The following is a 14,814-nucleotide window of genomic DNA, read 5'->3' on the forward strand; positions in this document are numbered from 1 at the left end:
ATTTCCCTGAAGAAGCTGCTGAGATTGCTCATCCTGGCACTTACGAGTCACCTACAGAAGGCACCGCATGAGGAGGTCCTGGCTGAGCTGGGGCACGGCTGCAAGGCTGAACAACAGCCTCTGGATCCAAACAAAACCAGGGAATGTTCATTGGAAAGGTCTCACAAACTGAGCATTTGGGATTTTCTGAAAAAAAAATAAAAAATTCTACTTTACAGTAAAGTAGAAAGTAGTAAAGCAGAAAAAAGGTAGAAAACCCACAAAGATCTGTACATAATATTCCCATTTTTCGGAGCTGGTAACAGGAATTCCTCTCTCTCCAGGCACCAAAATGCCATTTCCACGGATCGTGCCCTCAGCACTTTGGCTGGTGCTGCACCTCACAGCAGGTAAGAGAGGCTTCTTCCTACACAGCAATTATCGCTCTGATGAAGCACTCAGCCTAATTAGGGTGGGGTTTTTCCAGCTTCTACCCCAAGAGCCAGTGAACATTTTCATTTCTGGGTTAATAATTAATGCAGGGAGTTTGTTTGGATTTCAGTTCCAGTTGGAGCCATTGGCTTTGTGAGAAAAGGCACCGGGACAGGCAGAGCTCATGAACAGGAAAAAAACCACAAAATCACAGAATTTGGGTTTGGGTTGGAAGGACCTTAAAGCCCACCCTGCCATGGCAGGGACCCCTCCCACCGTCCCAGGTGCTCCAGCCCCAGTGTCCAGCCTGGCCTTGGGCACTGCCAGGGATCCAGGGGCAGCCTCAGCTGCTCTGGGAATTCCAGCCCAGCCCCTGCCCACCCTGCCAGGAACAATTCCTAATTCCCAATCTCCCATCCATGGCTGCCCTCTGGCAGTGGGAGCCATTCCCTGTGTGCTGTCCCTCCATCCTTGTCCCCAGTCCCTCTCCAGCTCTCCTGGAGCCCCTCCAGGCCCTGCCAGGGGCTCTGAGCTCTCCCTGGATCCTTCTCCTCTCCAGGGGAGCCCCCCCAGCTCTCCCAGCCTGGCTCCAGCCCTGCAGCAGCTCCAGGGGATCCCTGCACCTGCTGACACTGGCACTTGCCCAGTCCCAGCAAAAGGAGGGTTCTGGCAGTTTTTACCTGGGGCTGTCTGGGTTTTTGGGGCTGGGAGTGATGCTGTGGCCGCTGATCCCAGACGGGTCCCACGGGTTCCTGGCAGAGCCCGGAATTTCTCCACCAAACAGCGGGGAGGCTCCAGCTGGAGCCCAGCCCGTCCTGCTGAGGCTGCTTTCCCTTCCCTTGCAGGACCCTGCAGGAAGGGGCCGGCGGGTGCCAGCGGAGCCGCCCGCGGTGCCACCGAGGTCTGTGACAAGGGCAACGTGACAGCCAGCCCCTGCTGCGCCATCCCCCGTGGCACCAACGTCACCCTGTCCTGCCGGCTGGCAGCGCCGCGGGGCTGGTGCTGGGCAGCGATTTTCCTCAACAGCTCCGAGCAAATCCGAGCCCGGGGGGGCTGGGTCAGCAAAACCTTCCTGGTCACTGCCCACGGCAGGCACAACTTCACCTGCAAGTGCATCTGTGGGGACAGGAGAAAACTCGTCTGCGGAATCGACATCCAGTGTGGGAGTGAGGAAAACCCCTTCTTAATTACTGCCCGAAGTCCTTAATTGCTTCGTACAGCTCTCCTGTGGGAGAGGGAAGCCTGCTAGGCACTGCCAGGGGGTGGCTTTGTCCAGGGCTGCTGCTGGCTCTTCCCACTGGGAATATTCCTGGCTGGAATTGTGCAGCTCTGTTATTCCTGAAGGGAGAGAGGCTCAACAAAACTGCCCAGAGCAAACAACTCCCTCCCTGCCCAGCATCCCCTCAAATGTCTCCTACCACATCCCTGGGGAGAGCCAGGCTGGCTGCAGACCTTGGCCTGAAGGACCCTGAAGGGGCATGGATGTTGGGACTGACAGGAATTTCTGTTTCAGATCCTCCAGACGAGCCCAGGAACGTGTCCTGTATCCAGAAGGGGACACAGGGACACCCCACCTGCACCTGGCACAAAGGCAGGCTCACCTACCTGCACACTGCCTATGGGATAGAGTAAGTGCGGGGTGGAAATGCAATTAGTGCCTAATCACCCCTGCAGCAGTTTCTCATCATGCCCTGCAGCTCCCTCGGGGTTCGGTGAAGAGGCTGTGCCAATCCATCCCTTTGGAAAGGGAACCCTGTCCCCACACCCCCAGGGCTGACCCTGTCCCCATGCCTGGGGTGATCCCTACACCAGGAACCCCAGGATTGTCCCTGTCCCCCTGTCCCAGGATGATCCCTAAACCAGGAACCCCAGGATTGTCCCTGTCCCCATGCCCGGGGTGATCCCTAAACCAGGAACCCCAGGATTGTCCCTGTCCCCATGCCCGGGGTGATCCCTAAACCCGGAACCCCAGGATTGTCCCTGTCCCCCTGTCCCAGGGTGATCCCTAAACCAGGAACCCCAGGATTGTCCCTGTCCCCGTGGCCCGGGGTGATCCCTAAACCAGGAACCCCAGGATTGTCCCTGTCCCCGTGGCCCAGGATGATCCCTAAACCAGAACACCCCACACCCCCAGGCTCACCTTTCTTCCTCAGAAAATCCAACCGATCCTTTCCTCCTGCTCCAGGCTCTCCAACGGGACCGATGTCTTTTCCTTTCCAGAAGAAACTCCCAGCCAGGTTTTGGGCTCCGGGGCTCTGAGCAAGCTGGATTTTGACTCCAACTACACCGTGGTGGTTTCTGCCTCCAACCCGTTAGGAAATGCCTCTTCCCAGCCACTCACCTTCATGCTGGTAGACATAGGTGAGGCACCACTGCCCCCCTCTCCGTCAGCCCCAGGCCTTGGGGGAGACCTGAAAATATTCAGGAGCTCTTGGAAAAACATTAAACCTCTTGGGAAAATCACCCATCCCGCCCAAAGCAATAATCTTATTTTCCACCTAACGCTGTGCTGCCTCTCTGAGCCCCGTTTGTTTCTCTGTTTTGGTGCCAGTGAAGCCACACCCTCCCGACTTTTCGGTGGAATTTGATGACTCCTCTGGCACCAGCTGCACCGTTCTGTGGCACCACGGGGCACAAGCACAGCACTGCAGGCTGAGGTACCGGCCCCTCGGCAGGCACGGCTGGAGCACGGTAATCCTCTGGGATTCAGGGAATTGTGGAGCTGCCGGGCAGGAAAGAGCTCTGGGGAGAGCTCAGAGCCCCTGGCAGGGCCTGGAGGGGCTCCAGGAGAGCTGCAGAGGGACTGGGGACAAGGATGGAGGGACAGCACACAGGGAATGGCTGGAAGCTGAAAATTGGTAGGTTTAGATTGGGAATTGTTCCCTGAGGAGGTCCTGGGATGGAATTGCCAGAGCAGCTGTGGCTGCCCCTGGATCCCTGGCAGTGCCCAGGGCCAGGCTGGACACTGGGGCTGGAGCACCTGGGACAGTGGGAGGTGTCCCTGCCATGGCAGGGGTGGCACTGGGTGGGATTTAAGTTCCCTCCCAACCCAAACATTCCATGATTCCGTGAAGTTTTCACTGCAAGTGGCAAAAAGAACGCTTTGCTGGGAGCTGAGCATGTCACCCAAACACAGATTTTGGTACGGGCATGTAAGAAATGAGGGATTTTTCAGATGAGGGATTTTTCAGGCCTGCTGATTCCCTTGCATCATCCCTTGAGTTCCTGAGGCTGCCTCAGCTCAGGGTTCCCGTGCTGATTTTAAATCTGTCTGAATTTGTGACTCAGCCCCTCGCTGCCTGCAGCCCTCGTTTCCTCGGGAGTTTAACACCAATTTCTCCATCCCCACTGAAGGTGGAGGGCTCCAGCAGGGAGCAGCATCACCTGCAGGGGCTGGAGCCCGACACAGCCCACGAGTTCCAGGTGAGCTGCAGGATGCTGCCGGGCCGAGGGCTGTGGAGTGACTGGAGCAGCAGCCAGGGCAGCACCCCGGCAGCAGGTAAAGAACTGCCCTGAACCAGCTCTGGCTCTGCTCCCGCAGCAAAGCCCAGCTCAGGGGCCAAGCTGCTGCTGGGCTGCTCGGGGCAAGCTCCAGGTCCAGCCCCGAGCCAAGAGGGAGGAGTTTCTGTAAGAAAATTGTGTTTTTAATGAGCAAACGGTGAAGACCTTCCAAAACAGGAATTTCCAGAGCTCCCTGAGAAGGATTTGGGGGCTGGAATGAGATGCTCTTTAAGGTGCCATGCAACCCTTGTCATTCTCTGCTCTCCTGCTTGGCTTTGGCTGCTCTTTTTTGTGAATTACTGTGGCTGGTGCTGTTCTGAGTCACCCATTTCCCCGTGACAGCAGCAGTTTCTGTAAGAGGCATTGATTGATTCGGGAGGTGTGAACTTTTCCCTGCCTCCCCCACCTTCCTCTCAACAGTTTTCTCCCCTTTTCGTTGCACCCTGAGCCCGTGGCTGTCACCCCCACCCTGCCCTGGGGTTTTCAGCTGATTTTGTGCCCTCAGAGCAAGGGGAGGCTGCAGACAAGCAGCCCTGGGTGCATCCACGCTGCCCTGCGCTGCAGGAGCTGAGCTTCTCCACAAGCTGTCTCCTTGCACACCCAAAATCAAACCTTTCCAAGGAGAAATTCCCGTTCCTGCTCCTTCTTGTGCCAGCTGCCAAAACCCTCGTTCGTGCGGTTCACAGGCGTTCAACCCCGGGCTGGAGGGCAGCAGATGCAGTCCCAGATTTGGATTTTTCTGCTCTGAGCTGGCAGTCAGTGCCCTGGGTTTATTTCTGCTGCTGTTCTTGTTTCTGTGGCAGTCACTCCAGGACAAGCTGGTCCCACTGTGCAGACCTGGAGGGGTTTGTGGCTGTCCTGGGTCCCCTCAGCTGCCCCTGCTCCAGCTGTTCATGACTGGCACTGGAATTGATGAGTTTGCTGCTCGGGGTCCCTGAGGAGCAAAGCTCTGCCATCCTCTGTGCCCCAGCTTTCCTGGCCCCTCCATCCCTGATGCTGGATTTTGGGAGCTCATCCACCAGCCAGATCTTCCTTTGATGTCACTTTGGGAGGGTTGTTCAAAACACCAAGAGTTTCCAGTCAGGATTGTGGAAGGAACAGAGCTTTAAGCTGCCTCAGAGAAGCTGTTAAAGGCATTTATGAGGCAGGAAAATCCCACACATCCCCTCATCCCAGGCTGCCTGTTGTTCCAGGATTGATGGAGCCAAGCCCAAGGACCTTCAGAGGGCTCAAATTTATGCAAAGACAGGAGCTAATGCTGTGCTTTGATGTGTGGCTTCCCTTGGGAGCCATCCAGATTACTGAGGTCAGGACAAAGCCACCGGCACGTCCAAACTCCTGTCCTTGGCTTTATGGCTTCTTCTCCTTGTGCTCCCACCCTCCAAGCAGCCAAACAACAGCAAACCTGGGTTATCACACCCTGCAGCATTCCAGGGGCATTTCAATGAGTAAATCTGAATTTTCTCAGGGGTTTTGCCTCCTCGTTTGCTGGCTCCAAACCCCAGCCATGCCACTGCTCTGCTTTTCCTTCCCCGCAGTGCCAACAGGAACCCTGGATGTCTGGTACCGGCAGCAGGAGCTGGACTCGGGGCACCAGAACCTCTCCCTGTTCTGGAAGGTGAGTGCACAGAAACCCCCTGGCCTGGTTTGAGCAGACAGGTTCTGCTAGGGAAGGCAGGAACCTCCCCTGGAATGGAAAACGTAAACCCCCTCCCCCCAAATTATTATAATATTGAAATTAAGGGGCTCTCGGGCAAAGATATGGGAGCAGGAATAACAGGTCCTTATTAGGGAAAAATAAAAATAAAGGGAAAATGCAGCAATACAAACCAACACTGCCAGAGCAGGAGCTGCCCCTGTGGGTCAGGGGTGGCACAGTCCCATCCCAGGGTGGCTCAGCCCTCCTGCAGTGCCAGCTGTGCTTCTGCTGGAGCAGGGATCCTGCACAAGGGGGGAGTTTTCCTCTGGGCTGATGGAGATGGGCCTGGTGTTCCTCTGGGAATGCAGGGCAGGAGAAAGCTGCTCCTGTGGGAATGCAGGGCAGGGGAAAGCTGCTCCTGTGGGAATGCAGGGCAGGGGAAAGCTGCTCCTCTGGGAATGCAGGGCAGGGGAAAGCTGCTCCTGTGGGAATGCAGGGGACAGGAAAGCTGCTCCTGTGGGAATGCAGGGCAGGGGAAAGCTGCTCCTGGGGGAATGCAGGGCAGGGGAAAGCTGCTCCTCTGGGAATGCAGGGCAGGGGAAAACTGCTCCTGTGGGAATGCAGGGCAGGGGAAAACTGCTCCTGTGGGAATGCAGTGGGCAGAGGCTGCTGTGCTGTTCCAGGCTCAGATTGTATCCAGGTAGGAATTTTGGCTCCTCCCCTGGGTGGAGCATCTCCCCATGGGATGCTGGAATTTGATCACCATGCAGGGACACTCACCAGCCATGAACAGCAGATAATTAACGGCCCATTAACAGCACATAATTAATAATGAATGGCCCATTAACAGAGGAGATCTCCTGGAGGGAGGATTGGGTGTGGGAGAGATAAGAAAACTGCCCCATGAACAGAGATAACTGCCCCAGCTCTGACAGATGGGGACAGAACACACAGCCCAGACACAGCTTGTAACCCAGGATAGCCCAGCAGAGGCAGCAAAACGCAGCCAGGTGAGAGGGGAAATGAAACCAGAGCCAGCTGAGAGGAGAAATGATGATTTTTAGGGTGGCAGGGAAGGACTGAGCCCTGGCAGAGCACAAAGGTTTCACCAGTTCCCAGGGACAGGGACACAGACCAAGGGTCCCCTCCCTGTTCCTCCTCTTATTCATCAGCATTTTTCTACCTGCAATTCCATGGAATGCCAGAATTATTTGGATTGGGAGGGATCTTGAGTGTCATTCATGGCAGGGACACCTCCCACTGTCCCAGGTGCTCCCAGCCTTATCCAGCCTGGCCTTGGCCATTCCAGGGATCCAGGGCAGCCACAGCTGCCCTGGGAATTCCATCCAACCCCTTCCCACATCCCAGGGAACAATTCCTAATTCCCAATCTCCCATCCATCCCTGCCCCCTGGCAGTGGGAAACCATTCCCTATGTCCTGTCCCTCCCTCCCTTTATCCCAAGCCCCTCTCCAGATTCCTCAGCTGAAAGCATTTTCAGGATTTGCTGGGCAGAGCTGGTGGCTGAGACCCCACTGGGAACATTCCACACAGAATTTGGTTTAAAACCCACCGGAATTGGGTAAAAAAAATTCACTGTGTTCCCCCCCACGCCAGGCTGCAAGTGAAAGCAGAAATTCTCATGCAATGCTGTGACCCCAATGTTGTGGCTTCAGCCATTGTGGCTTGCAGACCTTTATCTTGCAGCACTTTCTTTATCAGGAGTGGCTTCCTGCAGCATCATTCATAAAACGGGGTAATAAACTGCATTTAGAGGTTTCACTGCAGCTCCCAAGCCAGGCTGACACCACTTCCTACCAAGGGCATGCTCTTGTTCTCAGACAAACACCCAGAAAAGGGTTGGAAATTTAATTTCAGCAGGTTTCCAGTGCTGCTGCCAAAGCACTGCAAACCTTTTGGTTTGTGCTTTGTGCATTGTTTCGTTATGACAAAAATCAGCCAAACAAATGAATTAATGTCACAGAAACATCAGGAAACTGAAACTGAGAGTACAACTGCAGGCACCCAGAGGGGAGCGAAAACCAGGGTGTGGTGTTCCACAGGCTGCAGAGCTGTGCGCTCTGAGTGGTTCAAGTTCAAGAATTCTTTATCGTGGCTTTAAGTAAAATCCAAGGTTTTCCTCCCAAGCAAAACCTGCTCATTTTGACAAATCCAACTGGGCAGTTGATCACCTTTTTTCCCCTCCTTTGTGAAAAGTGTGGCTTTCAGTGGGAGGGAAAAAAAAAGTGAGAATTCAGGCTCAGGGCAGGAAGGGTTTCAGTGTCCACAGCTGTGCTGCTGCTGGAGCAGAGCATCTCACAGCAAAACTGGGATTGGGTGAGAAAAATAAATCCTGGAATTTGGGTTTGGGTTGGGATGGACCTTAAATCCCACCCAGTGTCGTGGCAGGGACCCCTCCCGCTGTCCCAGGTGCTCCAGCCCCAGTATCCAGGCTGGCCTTGGGCACTGCCAGGGATCCAGGGGCAGCCACAGCTGTGCCAGGACCTGCCCACCCTGCCAGGAACAATTCCTCATTCCCAGTATCCCATCCCTCCCTGCCCTGTGTCCCTGCAAAGCCATTCCCTGAGTCCTGTCCCCTCATCCCCAGTCCCTGCCCAGCATTCCCAGTGCTCCCAGCTGGTTCCCAGTGCTCCCCGCCGGTGACACCACGCTGTCCCCGCAGGCTCTGAGCCGCTCGGAGGCAGGAGGGACAATCCTGGGCTACACTGTCACCTTGGAAGCCCTGGAGCAGGGGAAGCTACGGGCGCAGTCCCACCGGACCACGCAGACCAGCTTCTCCAGGGTGACCCCCAGGGTGGCCCACAGGGTCACGGTGACCGCGCACAACGCGCGGGGCAGCTCCGCCCCTGTGCCCATCCTGACCCACCTGAGCCCAGGTGAGACCCTGTGCCCATCCTGACCCACCTGGCAGCCCAGGTGAGGCTCTGGCCGGGAGCACGGCTCTGCTCCGTGCCGCACCCCTGCAGGTGTTGTGGTCCCTCCACCTCGTGCTCCCCTCAGTGAACTTCAGGCACCTGCAGATCTGCTTTTCCCTGTGGGTGAGCAGCCCCAGCTCTCAGCCAGAGGAGTTCCAGCCCTTGGGATATCCCCATTCCTGCTCTGGAATCTCTGCAGCAGCTCCACATCCTCGTGCTTCCATTGGGGCAGGGTGCTGGGGTGTGCCCTGCCAGCTTGGGATGGCACAGCCAGGCTGAGCTGTCCCAGCCATGAGAAAAGCCAGGAATGTCACTGTTCCTGCCAGCAAACCCTCACCCTCCATCAGCACCTTCTCTTCATCACAGAATCCATTTTATCCTCCCCACGGCGCCCAAGTGGGCGAGACCCAGCAAACCCCACGCCCCAAATCCCCCGTTTGACTGAGGCTGCAAGAACCTCGTGCTGACGCTGCCTTTTGTCCTCCCCTACCAGACCTGCCCCCTCCCCAGCGGGTCTCTGCCGTGGGCCTGGGCAACAGCAGCATCCTGGTGAGCTGGAGCCCCCCTGCCAGAGCCGCCGTGCCCGTCGGGGGCTACCTGCTGGAGTGGGCAGAGCCCTGGAGGGAGCCCCGCCGGCAGCCCCAGCACCGCTGGCTCAAGCTGCCCCCGTCCCACCTGGCCACTGTCATAGCAGGTAACGCCAGCCCGGGCCGGGCACGGCACCAGCGTGCCTGGGAAATGATCTTAGCAGCAAGCCAGGCGGGAATCTGGGCTCCAGGGCCACGTTTGGAGCAGCCTGGGATGGTGGGAGGGGTCCCTGCCATGGTAGGGGTGGCACTGGCTGGGATTTGAGGGCCCTCCCAACCCAAACTACTCTGGGATTCTATATTTCTATAGATTTCTATAGATTCTATATTCTATATATTTTCTATATATTTTCTACATAGTCTATATATTTTCTATATGTTCTATATATTTTCTATACATTTCTATAATTTTTACTAAAATCACTGCCAGGGATCCTGGGCCAGCCACAGCTTCTCCGTGCTTCTCTGTGCCAAGCCTTCCCAGGGAACAATTCCTTCCCAATATCCCATTTATCCCTTTCCTCCGGCAGTGGGAAGCCATCAATTTTCAGTTTAAAGCCCAGTAAGGCTCTGCCAGGCTCAGTAGATCAGAGAAAACTTCTTTCCCTTCTTTACGAAAGATCTGTGAATAATCACAAGAGTTATCCCAGATTGAAGCAGCTGCTGCAGTATTTCTGCCCTGACTGCAAATCCTTGGAGAAGCAGCTCTGCAGCTGTGACTTCTCCCCCCAGAGCACATCAGGGACAACGTCTGCTATCAGATCCACGTGTCTGCACTTTATCAGGACAGAGCCGGGCAGGCAGCTTCAGTCAGGGGAAACTCCACAGCTCAAGGTAAAGCCCAGGAATGCTGCCCAGGAGTTTGTAAGGCACTTTAAGCTCAGCCTAACACCACTCCTGTGTCTTGCAGCCCCGTCAGCTGGGCCCCAGGTGTTCACCACCCCCATGGCCAGCGGTGTCCTGGTTTCCTGGGAGGAGATCCCGGCCCCCCAGCAGAGGGGCTGCATCACTGGCTACCACATCTACCTGCACAGGAAGGATGGGCAGGGCCAGCCCCAGGTCCATGGTGGGTGCCCGGGCTGGAAATGCTGCCCCTGCTCCCCCTTCTTTGCTGAAGGTCTCCTGTGGGACCACTTTCAGTCTGAAACTATCAGATTTATCCCTGCTCCTCCTATTCTTCTTCCTCCTCTTCATCTTTTTCTTCCTTATTTTCCTCATCTTCTTCTCTTATTTTTCTTCCTCCTCCTCTTATTCCTCTTCTTCTTTCTTCTTCCTATTCCTCCTCTTATTCCTCTTCCTCTTCCTCCTCTTTTTTTCCTCTTCCTCCTCTTCCTTTTCTTTTTCTTTATTCCTCTTCCTCCTCCTCTTCTTCCTCCTCCTTTTTCCCCTCTTATTCTTCTTCCTTTTATTTTTCCTTATTCTTCTCTCTTTTTTCCTATTCCTCCTCTTGTCTTCCTCTTTTTTCTCTTACTCATCTTCCTTTTCTTTTTCTTTACTCCTCTTCCTCCTCTTTTTTCCTTATTCTTCTCTCTTTTTCTTCCTATTCCTCCTCGCCTTCATCCTTTTGTCTTCCTCTTCCTCTTTTTTCTCTTACTCATCTTCCTTTTATTTTTCCTTATTCCTCTTCCTCCTCCTCTTCTTCCTCCTCCTTTTTCATCTTATTCTTCTTCCTTTTCCTTATTCTTTTTCTTCCTATTCCTCCTCTTATTTGTCTTCCTCTTCCTCTTTTTTCTCTTACTCATCTTCCTTTTCTTTTTCTTTATTCCTCTTCTTCCTCCTCCTTTTTCCTCATTCTTCTTTCTTTCTTCCTATTCCTCCTCTTGTCTTCCTCCTTTTGTCTTCCTCTTCCTCTTTTTGCTCTTACTCCTCTTCCTTTTCTTTTTCCTTATTCCTCTTCCTCCTCCTCTTCTTCCTCCTCCTTTTTCATCTTATTCTTCTTCCTTTTCCTTATTTTTTCTTCTTCTTCCTATTCCTCCTCTTATTTGTCTTCCTCTTCCTCCTTTTTTCTCTTACTCATCTTCCTTTTCTTTATTCCTCTTCCTCCTCCTCTTCTTCATCCTCCTTTTTTATCTTATTCTTCTTCCAGTTCTTTTCCCTTATTCCTCCCCGTCCCCGCCTCCCTTGGCTCGGAGCCCCGTGCCAGCTCTCCATTTCCATGCCTTTTCCCAGCCGTTCCCGCGGGGCAGGCTCCTCGCTCGCTGCACCTCGCTCCGCTGGAGCCGGGCGAGCCCCACGAGCTCTGGATGACAGCGGCGACCGCGGCCGGGGAGGGGCCCCGGGGCAACAGCGACAGCGTCTGCCTGGACAGTAAGGAAGCTTCCCTTGGACCCCTCCCACACCCTGGGAATGCCTTTCCTGCTCCTCTGTGGTCACTGGAGCCCCTCCCACACTCTGGGAATGCCTTTCCTGCTCCTCTGCGGGCACTGGAGCCCCCTCCCACCCTGGGAATGCTTTTCCTGCTCCTCTGCGGGCACTGGAGCCCCCTCCCACACTCTGGGAATGCCTTTCCTGCTCCTCTGTGGTCACTGGAGCCCCCTCCCACCCTGGGAATGCTTTTCCTGCTCCTCTGTGGGCACTGGAGCTCTCCAAAGTGGTCTGAAGATCTCTTGGTGCTGAAGATTTGCAGTTTCAGTTGGGTTGGAGATGTGGAATTTCTTTTTTTTTAAGCTCCCAGTGCTGAGGTGTCTCCTCTGTGGTGAAGGGTGGTTTATTCATGAAGCACAGAAAGATTTGGGGTTTTTTCATCTTTCTGACGGAGCTGAATGGTGGCTGCTCTGTTCCAGGTGCTGGGGGCTGGCTGACTCTGGTGCTCGTCTGCAGCTTCTTCGTCCTCTCAGCCTGCCTTTGTTCTGTGCCTCCAGCAAGGAGAGTGTGAGTGGATCCAGCAGCTGTGTCCCAGTAAAACCGGGGTGTTATCAGGAGGGATTAAATCCCACAATGGTTTGGGTGGAAAGAGGTCTTAAATCCCACCCAGAGCCACCCTGCCATGGCAGGGACACCTCCCCTGTCCCAGGTGCTCCAGCCCCAGTGTCCAGCCTGGCCTTGGGCACTGCCAGGGATCCAGGGGCAGCCACAGCTGCTCTGGGCACCTGTGCCAGTGCATTTTAAAAATCTTTACTCCTATCTAATCTAAATCGACCCTCTGTTAGTTTAAAACCATTTCCCTTGTCCTACAAGATGGCCATGCCTCTTCATGAGCATGGAGCAGTGAGGATTGCTCAAAATGAAGGTTTCAGAGTATATGAATGATAATAAAAACAGGCTCTGAGCTTAAAATACACCTGTAGACCATAGATACTGTGAATTTTCAACCACATCTTGAAACCAAACTGAACGGGAGCAGTCCCTGGGAGTTATCCCCAGCCAGCCAAGAGCTCTGCAGGTCCCTCTGAGGGTGGTCACACCCGGGTTAGTTCCACACCCGAGGAGCACAAGGGTGCTGCAGGTCTCACCACTCACCTTTTTAATCGCCTTTATCCCCCCTGCAGGTTCCAGGGTCTCCTGTCCCTCCTCCTGCCGCAGTGGCACAGCAAAGCCATTCCCGACCCTGCCAACGCCACGTGGGCCAAGAGCTTAGCGGCTGCCAAGGTAAATTAGAGGGGTTTTTCCTTCTAATCCCACAACCTTCATTAAAAAAAAAAAAAAAAAAAAAAGGCAATTGGAGCCATGCGAGCCAGTAATCTCCCAAAGCAGCAAATCCAGCAATCCGTGGCAGCAGACAATCTCCGCTGGAGGAGGCTGGAGGGCGCGCTGGGCGAATTAAAGCCCAGAAGAGGGCGAGATCTCCCGTTTGCTGCGGGAGCGCGCCCCGGGAGATGCGTGCCGGGATTCACCGCGTGTCCCCCCGCAGGCGGAGCTGAGCGCTCCCTCCAGCCCCTTCCTGCCCGGCGCCTTCGAGGAGCCCGAAACCAGCCCTGTGGAGGAAACCTCCGCCCCCCGTGAGCCCCCCAAGCCCCGGGACAAGCCGGCGGTGGGCAGCGGGGACTGGGCACAGGAGAGCCCGGAGGAGCAGCAGCCGCTGCCGGAGCTGTACCGGCGGCTGCTGGGGGAGGCGATGGAGCCCCCGGAGCCCGTGGCCGAGTACATCCCCAGCCCCGGCAGCCCGGGCCCCGAGCCCGAGCCGGCCCCCGAGCCCGAGCCCAGCCCCATCTCCGTCTTCCCAAGCGCATTCCTGCCTCCCGCCCTCGGCTGCCAAGGGAACCTGACCCTGGATCGAGTGAAGCTCAGCGGCAGCTCCTTCCCGAGGTAGGCAGGGGGCGATGGCAGCCCGGCACGGATTTCGGCACTTTACAGAGTATTTCGGTGTTTCGATGTGAGCCCGGCAGGAATTTTGGCACCTTACAGAATATTTTGGTGTTTCAATGTGAGCTCAGCCTGGATCTTGGCACTTTACAGAAATATTTCAGTGTTTCAATGCAAGCTCAGCCTGGATTCTAGCACCTTACAGAATAGTTTGGTGTTTCAATGTGAGCTCAGCCTGGATTTCGGCACCTTACAGAGCATTTTGGTGTTTCAATGTGAGCCCAGGCTGGATTTCAGCACCTTACAGAGTATTTCAGTGTTTTGATGTGAGCCCAGCCTGGACTTTAGCATTTACAAAACATTTCAGTGTTTCAGCACAGCCAGTCCAGTCCCTCACATGTGACACCTCCGAGTGACAAAACCCTTCCCAACCACACCTCACCATTGGTGCTCCTCTGCAATCAGCACAGCTGGGGATGCCAGAGCTGGATTTGGGGGATTTTGGGAGCTCTTCCTGCAGCCTGGGCTGCCTCAAGCCCTGTCCCACGGCCCAGCCCAGGATCAGAGCTGGAAGTCACCAGAAAGAACAAGGAACTGCAAAAGGGAAGGATGGAACAGCTCAGCACCTGCTGTTCCTCCCCTGGCACCAAGTCACAGAGTCCCCAGTGCCACCAGACCCAGGAGGGACACAGCACCAGAGCCCCTTCCTCGCCTGAGTTCAGGACAGGAAAATTCCTCACCAGAACTAAAAGCAGCAGGCAGCATCTGTACTCAGCCAAACGGATTGTCAAGAGGAATTTAAGTGATTTATTGGAGTGTTCTAATTACAGGCTGCAAGGGTGTTACACATTTAATGACTTTGTTTACCAGATGTGTGTATATAAATAAAATGCTGGAAATCTGAACTTGGCTTCCTGTTGTTTTCTCTGGTCAAGCTCCAGCTTTACGCAGAACAATTAAAAATTAAATAAAGCTGAAACATTGGAGTTAGAGATGGAGCAGCCCAGGTATGAACTCACCTGGAGCATCCCCCAGGCAGGGACAGGAGCTGCTGCCGCCACCATTCAAGTGCAGATTTGGGTATTGCCAAATACCAGCTCAGCCACTGCACTTTGGGCCTCTGAGCTCTGCTCCCACCTGTGTCACAGCAAAGGAAAACATCTCCCTCACAACTGGGTCAGACATCCAAAAAACCAGAACCTGCTGCCTGCTCTCCACACCCTGCCTGGGAAGCACCCTGGTAAGAGGATTCTGCCTGAGCACACAACTCAGCCCCTCAAGTCAGCTCTGCAAACCAAACAGCTAGAAAGGCAGATCAGATGCCAAAATAGGGTTATTTTTCATAAAGCACTATTTTGCCATTCATCTTTTTCTGCATGTTGATTTTCTACCTCAACCTAAGGATGAGAGAACATTAGAATTCATTTTGTCCTCGCTCCACAAATCTCCAAATCAATCACAACGTGGGGTTTCACATCCAGCCTTGCTCCAAGAGACAG

General features: G+C 54.7%; 1 protein-coding gene across 1 annotated transcript; it reads left to right on the forward strand.

Moving 5' to 3' along the window:
• The first annotated feature begins 67 nt into the window (after positions 1–67).
• On the forward strand, positions 68–14,305 carry IL12RB2 (interleukin 12 receptor subunit beta 2). The gene is made up of 15 exons (XM_064429284.1): positions 68–75; positions 1,171–1,577; positions 1,925–2,039; positions 2,597–2,772; positions 2,963–3,102; positions 3,766–3,910; positions 5,451–5,530; positions 8,234–8,447; positions 8,980–9,180; positions 9,806–9,907; positions 9,984–10,251; positions 11,160–11,380; positions 11,857–11,944; positions 12,562–12,661; positions 12,924–14,305. Exons 1-15 carry the CDS (start codon positions 68–70, stop codon positions 13,320–13,322), a joined length of 2,664 nt encoding a protein of 887 aa, XP_064285354.1. The 3' UTR covers positions 13,323–14,305.
• Positions 14,306–14,814: the final 509 nt, after the last annotated feature.

The sequence above is a fragment of the Passer domesticus genome, chromosome 7 (genome assembly GCF_036417665.1).
Source record: "Passer domesticus isolate bPasDom1 chromosome 7, bPasDom1.hap1, whole genome shotgun sequence".
NCBI lineage: Eukaryota > Metazoa > Chordata > Aves > Passeriformes > Passeridae > Passer > Passer domesticus.

Bases quoted from the DNA above. Each gene is read 5' to 3' on its own strand.
- IL12RB2 (XM_064429284.1), top strand. The intron at 10,252-11,159 runs TCTTCCTCCTCT...TTCTTCTTCCAG, and splicing joins ATCCCTGCTCCTCCTATTCT to TTCTTTTCCCTTATTCCTCC. The intron at 11,381-11,856 runs GTAAGGAAGCTT...GCTCTGTTCCAG, and splicing joins CGACAGCGTCTGCCTGGACA to GTGCTGGGGGCTGGCTGACT.